The sequence below is a fragment of the Malus sylvestris genome, chromosome 13 (assembly GCF_916048215.2).
Source record: "Malus sylvestris chromosome 13, drMalSylv7.2, whole genome shotgun sequence".
NCBI classification, from domain to species: Eukaryota; Viridiplantae; Streptophyta; class Magnoliopsida; order Rosales; family Rosaceae; genus Malus; species Malus sylvestris.
This window is the reverse complement of record NC_062272.1, coordinates 3,196,615-3,204,828: the sequence shown is the minus strand read 5'-3', so window position 1 is coordinate 3,204,828 and position 8,214 is coordinate 3,196,615. Positions and strand designations below refer to the sequence as shown.

Here is an 8,214-nt window from a genome sequence, read left to right as displayed (position 1 = left end):
TTTTCACAATAATGAGATGCTCTCGTAGAAATTAGGGTCTTCCTCTACCTCTTTTACCATAAGCTTCTATCTCATGATCTCATATTCTAACCAGAACATCAGTAAGTCTTCGATTCACAAACAATTTGTTGTTAAATAATTAATACCTCGTTTCATAACCATTTCGTTTCAGTTTTTAGGTTTCATTTTTGTTATCGCGAAAAGGAAAAGGGAGAACTCACGAGAAAAAGAACAGAAATTCAAGAAGAAAACACAAGTACTGAACCCTGCAATATATTATTTCACTATGTATCACATACATTGGCCAATGACTCAAAATTTACAATCTCTAATTCTAACGGAGCTGAAAACTGCTTCTGTACAGAGTCATCTGGCTACAGGGGCCCACTCCTAGGAACAAATTGAACCAAAAAATCTTGTTGTATAACATATGTGCAACCCATCGATGTACAAAACGCAGCGTTTTTCTAAACTTGGGAGAGACTGAAGCTGTATCCTTTGAGACCTACTATACCAAAGAACAAACTTACAAAGCTTATCTACGGTTACGATGTCTGTCTTTTACACGGTTGGCCCTCGCTGCTAATCGCGCCGTGAAACCAACAGTCTGCGGCCGCAAAGATCTCTGCCGCACCATGTCACAAAATTCGGGATCATTTGATGTGCCCTCGTAGCGTATCCACTGTATCATTCTATGGTACATTGGGAAGAACCGCATTTGAACGGCTGAGCATGTGAAGTATGGGATTAGAGCGGCGATTGGCACGAAGATTGTGAGGAGCCAGAACGAAGGGGCGGGGGCCAGGGCTTCAATGAAGATTTTGTAGGCGGTGGTGGAGATTGAGGGTGACATGGCGCCGTACGCCAAGAGGAAGAGGTACCATAGTGCAATTGAACCCCAGATGAAGAGGTGCTGTATTAAGGTGAAGTAACTGATGGCAAGTGCCATCTGCAAGTTCACAACCCAAACTGTGCATGTGTACATCGTTGCCCCGAGAATATCCCTTCCGGCAGTTTTGCCCTCATTGTTGAAGGCCTGCTGATTTAGCGCTTCCGTGCAGAAGAAGAAAATAATCACGGCAGTTGTAAACCCATTCAACATCCAACCGAATATTCTACGCCAGCTGAAGAGAACATTTTGCACCCCTTCTTGGTATAATAGAGGAAACTGCCACACAAAACAGGATAAACAATTAATGCCAAAAGTTTCAAAACAAGGCTTGAAATTAAGCATGTTAATCCGAACGGAATTTCACATGTAACCCAGTGAGCTTACCTTGAGACAAAACCGTGCAGATACATCCTGGTCGAGAACTCCCATAGCAACCACCGGAAGTGATGAGAAGAATACGTTATAAAGAGACAAAAACCAGTCGTTGTATGCAGGCTGTCCAGAGAAGGATGTGTTTGCCTCGTATAAGAAGAGAGTGAAACCAAATGCGATGTTCTTGTAGAAGAAGTAGCAAATCTGCAAGGAGAAATTTGCACACATATGAGTTTTAGCCTGTGATAATTTAAATTTTTTTTGCCACATTGTCGAAGATTCTGAAGTCTCAAGTTTGTTTCATAGGATATGACATGCATACCATTGATGAGATCCTCCTGTAACACCAATGCCCGTGCACAAGCAGGAGACGCTCCAAGTATCGAAATTGTGCAATCGCAATATCACTTGACATGACCGCCTGTGAAAAAATAAGCATGATAAGTTCATGAGAATAAAAGTTTAGAGGAAAATACAGTGAAACAATAATTAATTTCGGTAAAACAAGTGGAAGAATCTGTACAATACCTGCATTCCTTCAACACCACTAATTCCAACCCCGATATCTGCTTCTTGGAGCATGCCCACGTCATTGGCTCCATCACCGATCGCTAGTGTTGTTTTCCCAGTTCCAGATTTTACCAGTCTTGTGACCTATTTTACATTTCACCATTGAAAACAAATTAATTCTTTTCTGAGCATGATGTAAGAACAAAAATGAAAAAGAAAAAAATCCTTATGTTATAATTTGTAAACATACCAGTGCCTTCTGTTTAGGTGATGAACGGCAGCAAATAACAGATGCACAGCCAATTGCAAGATTTAAAAACAAATTCTTTGTATCATCCTCCAAAGCGTAAGCAAGCGATTTTCCATCAATGATCAATGCAAATGCCTCAGAGTTCCCGCTCGATGCTATAAGCTGAGCCTTTCCCCTATTTATCTGATCGAGAACACTTCCTTTTGATGCCTAATGATGAATCAGCAAATATTGTATCAGCATCATTACTAAGGTACTATTATATTGTTGAAGTAAACTGTTTTACTTCCTTGAGTATTAAGCTACAGATTCCGTTTTCAATACACAAACAAATTCAACTATATGCATATAGTTTTACCTTGGCGATGGCCTCCTTTTCTCCTGCCTTTTCCAACGTTTTAATCTCCGGAGACTCCAAAGTGATTACAATTTGCTTCATTCCTTGTCTAAGCAAGCTACATGCAAACCCAATATTGATGGCAGTCTCCATCTTATCTCCAGTCAAAACCCAAATCTTAATTCCTGCTTGGGCAAGCTTGTCAATGCAGTCAGGAACCTAACCAAAAAAGAAAGAAAGAACATTAATTCAAAATCTGATATCGTCTATAAAGAAACTTCCATGTTACCCCATCAATATATGACTACATACCCCATTTTGTAGTTTGTCCTCAACAGCAGTTGCACCAAGAAGAATTAGATCTCTCTCAATCTTTTCTGTTACTTCATCGATCACTGTTTCACGATCTGCACTAATTGAATTCTTGGCCTTGATAAAATTTTGATTGAACTCTTTGTATTCGTCTTCCTCAAGTACACGATAGGCAAGTATCAAGGTCCTCAGCCCTGCATCAGCATACTCATTTAGATGATCCATGGTCTCTTCTTCAAAACCCGAACCATTTTTGGCAAGCCTTTCAAGCATAACACTGAACAGAAAAGAAGTTATGCTGGTTAGAAGAACAGTTTTAAATTTGCAGTAAGAAGTAAGAAGAGATTCAAGTTTAAGGCAGCAAGCACTTACTTGTCGGCACCTTTGGAAAGTAATAATATTTTTCCTTCCTCACTTCTGACAATCACAGACATTCGCTTCCTTGTGCTGTTAAACTCTAAAACATTGAGAAGGCTATACGTCCTGCAAAAACGACATCACTCAATGAGTATACTCTCTACAGTACTTACTAAGAGTACCAGCACAGATATAAAAGTCCTAATAATCAGAAAAACAATGCAATATACGAACCTCTCAACTTTCTTGCCAGACACTGGATCCAACTCTCGCAGTGATATGGTTGTTTGCGTTCTTTTGTAGAATTCAAAACCAAGTTCTCTTGCTGCAATCACAAATGCTGCTTCATCAGGAGATTCAGCCTCATATGAAACATTCCCAGTAGCTTCATCAACTTCCGGAATTGCTGTATGACAGATTGCTAATAAACTGAAAAACTTCTGGATGTATTCTGCATTAGGCTCATTAACCCAGTTTCCATTCATGACCCTTTTGTCTTTAAAATTAAAGCCTTTGATGGGTGCCTTTGTTTCAGTAGAGTCCTTGAGATTGTCCCCTCCACTTAGTTGATGAACCAATGGTGAACCATTTCGTCGACCCATAGCCCTCTCAACTTCAGTAAAGCCGCGGCCATAAGCTGTCCCGGCCACAGAACACTTAATGAACTCCATTGAATTGCAGGTCAAAGTTCCCGTCTTATCAGAGAGAATTGTGTCGACTTGGCCAAGTTCCTCGTTCAAGTTTGAGGTACGGGCGTGTGCTGGTTTGTCAGCCTCCTCATAGTACATGTGAACATCTCGATTGATGAAGATGCTCTGAAGAACTTTGACAATTTCTATGGACACATACAAGGAGATGGGGATAAAGTTGCCATACAACATTAGGGCAGTCAAAAAGTGGTAAATTGCTGCATACGGAGCTCTTTTAGCATCAAAGAAAATTCTAGAATTATCTGGCCTGAGATACCACCTTTTCATGATCCCTTTGTTTAGGTCATCTTTCGTTGCAATCCCAAAGAAAATGGACCCAACAAATGCCATTAAAAATATAACACAGAACAAGAAGTAGATAATTTTATCCATCTTCTTCTCAACTCTGCTTCTTTTTGAAGGAGGGGCGGTAGAATTTTGAATAACCTTTGTGTCAGGACCAGTGAAGATAACAGCTCCATATACGTAGTCTGTATTTCTGAGTTTAGAGTCTCTCAGGAGAAGCTGTTGAGGAGAGACGGGAAATTGTTCATTGTCGAACTCCATAGTTCCAACAAATGAGTACAAATTTGCATTCGGGTCTTCACATTTAACAATGGCGTTAAAATCGTTGAAGTTAGAATCCTCCTGCAAGGATGAAGTTACTTCCAACGCTTGTTTTAACTTTAAATTTGTCTCCCCATCAAGGTTCATGGTCTCAACATAGCAAATTGCATCGTCAAAACTGGATGAGAGCAAGAGGAGGTCTGTCGGAAAGAATTCGTCCTTTTCTACCTTCACTATATCTCCCACTCTCAGATTTCTCCACGCAGTATAATTGAAAGCCCCATTACCATCACGTACTTTAACCTTTCGATTGTTCACCTCAATATCCTGGAAAATCATCGCACTTGTAAGATTATATAGCCGCGGTTGACAGTATACCAGAACCAGAAAATGATATGTAAACTATAAAGCAGGTAAGATACATGGCACAGTCAAATAATTCAGATCGAGCATATCTTCAAGGAAGTTAAAAAATCTAGTTTGATTATCCTCCAAGCCTCGGAAAACTTTCATTCAATAAATTTCCTCATCAATTCTAACTCCCAAGATAGTTATAGTAAAATTCAACAGTTAAAAATCCTCAACTACTAATTTAAGTCATTGAAATTTTAAGGGACAAGGAAAGAAAAACAACCAAAATATAGAGCCAGGCTGACGAAAGAAAAACCAGTACCTGTTGTTTTCGATGCCAATCTTCGATACCCTCTTTCACCATGGTCGCGCTAATCACAATAATAAGAGGGATGATCGCGCTGACAGCGCTATATGGAGCCAGAGCTGTGAAGGACAAAATGCCAGTGACTAAGAAGTAGAAGTTGGCCACCCTTCTGAACTGCTCAAACAAAGATTTTGGCAAGAAAGTAGCGAGTGTATACTTTGTACTTCTAACATAATTGTCTCCGTAATTTTGCATCTGAGCCTCGAAAGATTCCGGTTCGTTGCAGTAAACCACTCTGGAAAATCCTGGTCCCCCGATTTGTGAATGTTCATCTCTCATAGAAGATTTACCACAAGTGAAAGAATAGATCTTGCTGAAATGCAGCTTTCTCCTTCTGCCTCCACCCCTCATTTTCTCTCTCTAATTCCCTCTCACTCTACCACAAGCTCCAACCAACACAAACCCAACTTACAAGGCTAAAAAGCTGCTTTTGAATTCCAAACCCTCACTAATTAATGCAACTTCTTCAAATGGAATAAAATCCAAAACCAGTTTTGAATATGTATCCTAGTGAAAATAAGAGGTAACAACTTCTGCAGCTGCTTCTTGAAAAGCAATTCCTCAGTGAAAAAAAAAAAAAAAAAAAAACAGCTTCTTTCTTAAAAAAAAGACACCCACAGCAAGAACCCAGTTCCGCAACCCCCCAAAAATTCACAAATATTAAACACAGAGACCCAAAAGTGGGGGAAAATCCCAGAAAATAAATAAAACTTTCTCAGGCAGAAAGCTCAGAACCCCAGTACACAAAAAATAAACAAATTCGGTATCTAACAGAGAAAAAGAACAAATAAAAACAAAGAATTTTTACAACCTGAAAGGTAAAAAAACAAAACCAGAAAAGGCTTACTTATAAGCACCCTGCTTTTTCCCCTTCTGCACACCCAGCTCTCTAATCTGCACACCCAAAGTTGTAAACTTTTTCTCTCAACAGAAGAAACCCACAAATCCAAACCCACAAATATTCAGAAATAAGAGTTGGGAAAGATTGGTTTTATATGAACAATATTCGGGTATTTGAATTTTCTCTAAAAATTGCAGCTTTGAACGGAGACTTGGTTCGGATCTCGCATTTTGACTAATGTCAAGGACGCGCATTTGCCTTCGGTTTTTCTTTTCTTTTTTTTTAAATTTGAAAATTGATTCCAAAGACTCAGCTGCTTGCCCAGAAAAAAACAAAACGAAGAATAGGGAGGAATGTTTGAAATGGATTTACCGAATTGGAATTTTCCGGGTAAGTTCAGTTTCGCGGGAAAGTTAAGGGGGGAGCTCCTCGTCAATGGTGGTGACTGTTTTATGCGTGAAATGGTCTTCTCCTTCTAGTCCCTCTCTCTCTCTCTGGAACTTGATTAGAAAAGTCCTCGAAATGATTTGCATTAATCTTCTGATGTAATGATTAATTAGCGGATGACTAATTCATTAATCAGAGGGAGGAGGAGAGAGAGGGGAAACTGGAAAAGTGTTTCAAGGAGATTACTGGAAAATTAGGGTTTTTTTATTTCAGAGTAAATTTCTTTTTTTTTATTGGTTTAATTTTTCATGGTTTTTCTTAATTGGTTGGAAACAAATTTAAGACAAATACAAATTAAAATTAAGGAATTATTTTTTTAAAATTTAAAATTAGGGAAATCAAACTGGATGGGCGCGGCGGGTCAAACACTCTTACACCAAAGCACTAACATCACATGATGCACCTTTTCTTGTCTTTTTATTTGCTTCAAATGTTTTTTTGTATTGTTTTTGTACTTTTAAAACGTTTGGCATTTTTGTCTGGTTCAAAGACCAAAAACAAAAGCTTTTTCTTCGTCAACTCAAAATACAACCAACAACAACAAAGGGGTTCATTTTATTAAGTAAGATCAGTTATATAAATTTTATAACGTTACTGTGTTCGATTTTATTTCAAGTTTTTCGTTAGCTACAAATGCTCTATATTTTTTTGGAATCTCTTTCCAAATCTTCCTAAGTATTCATTTACCCTTTTCTTTGTCAATTCAAAATAAAAGAGGAAAAAAAACTTTTGTTCTAAGTGCCATGAAACACTTGTATTTTTTGAAGTTTAAACCAAAAGGAGTAAAGGATCTTGAATGGTTTATTTTAGAATATATTTTGGTAAATCTAGGGAGTCATATAGAGGGAATTAACCAAAGCAATTCATAATTAATTAAGGAATATGGAATGGTAAATAAAAAAGGTAAATCAAATATTGATACATCTATCCACGTCGACATATATGGTAACAAATCTTAGCTCTATCAAGAAGAACTGAGTTGGATGCCACCTTTTCTCCAAAAAAAAAAAAAAAAAAAAAAGATGGACTCCATGGCTATTGCTATGTTGTTGAAACAAATCTAAGTTGACAATTTCCATCTTTTTGAGATAATTATGCATAGTTGCAGATTAATTATGAGACAACTAAGGAGATGTGAGTTGAAACACATTTACAGAGAGAATAATATTATGACAGATCAATTGGTTAACTGAAATTTAACCAGCTCTCATAGATGAAATTGTTGGAGTCTATCGGACTCGTTTCGTGTCTGCTGCATGCCTTGTAGTTTGCTATTTGGTCCCAACAAAAATGTCCCCTATGTTTAGTAATGAAAGAGACCACTGCGTGCACCGCTCCATTGCATGATTATCGTAACGAATGAAATTACACAAGGAACCTCAAGATCATTGAGGAACTTCAAGTGACTCATATCAATCGTCATCTCACCCTTCAACATAAGAATTAGATTGATATTTTACAAATACTTAATTTCGGATAGTTCAATTGTAGTGACGTAACATTGTTTTCTTTGAGTGCATACAATCTACTATGATCCGTTACAAAAAAAATTAGGAATAATTTAATATTTTCAACTTCGTCTGTATCTATGGACGCGTGTGTTAATTAAGGTGGCCGTGCAGATGGAATATTTACCCACCAAAAACCAAAATGGTACGTAAACGTAACACGGGCAGCAGGTGGCCGGCTCAGAATATGTATAACATGTGATTAGTATTACATGCATGCATGAATTGGGAAAGAGGCAAAAGAAGCCGTCGAGACCGTGAAAGAAGACACCGTTTTGGTAAGCAAAAAACTAAAAAAAATTGCCGTCACAAAATCACTTTCATCAGTTCATTCATCCAATAGGATAGGACCATATCATTTCAAGTCTTCAATCAGTATATATGTATATCCACACACAATATATATATATATAT

The 8,214-nt window shown here is 37.9% G+C and overlaps 1 protein-coding gene across 1 annotated transcript; it reads right to left on the bottom strand.

Moving 5' to 3' along the window:
• Positions 1-257: 257 nt before the first annotated feature.
• Positions 258-6,341, bottom strand: LOC126594893 (putative phospholipid-transporting ATPase 9). Its single transcript, XM_050261158.1, has 10 exons — positions 4,960-6,341; positions 3,265-4,613; positions 3,046-3,156; positions 2,674-2,950; positions 2,383-2,580; positions 2,025-2,234; positions 1,793-1,918; positions 1,587-1,685; positions 1,277-1,468; positions 258-1,168 (listed from the first exon to the last, which is right to left on the bottom strand). Exons 1-10 carry the CDS (start codon positions 5,353-5,355, stop codon positions 536-538), a joined length of 3,591 nt encoding a protein of 1,196 aa, XP_050117115.1. The 5' UTR covers positions 5,356-6,341; the 3' UTR covers positions 258-535.
• Between the last annotated feature and the right edge of the window lie 1,873 nt (positions 6,342-8,214).

Coding starts and splice junctions, on each gene's coding strand:
- LOC126594893 (XM_050261158.1), bottom strand. CDS start 5,355: ATGAGGGGTGGAGGCAGAAGGAGAAAGCTGCATTTCAGCAAGATCTAT. Junction 2,581..2,673: donor AGGACAAACTACAAAATGGG/GTATGTAGTCAT, acceptor TTTTTTGGTTAG/GTTCCTGACTGCATTGACAA. Junction 2,235..2,382: donor AAAAGGAGGCCATCGCCAAG/GTAAAACTATAT, acceptor ATTCATCATTAG/GCATCAAAAGGAAGTGTTCT.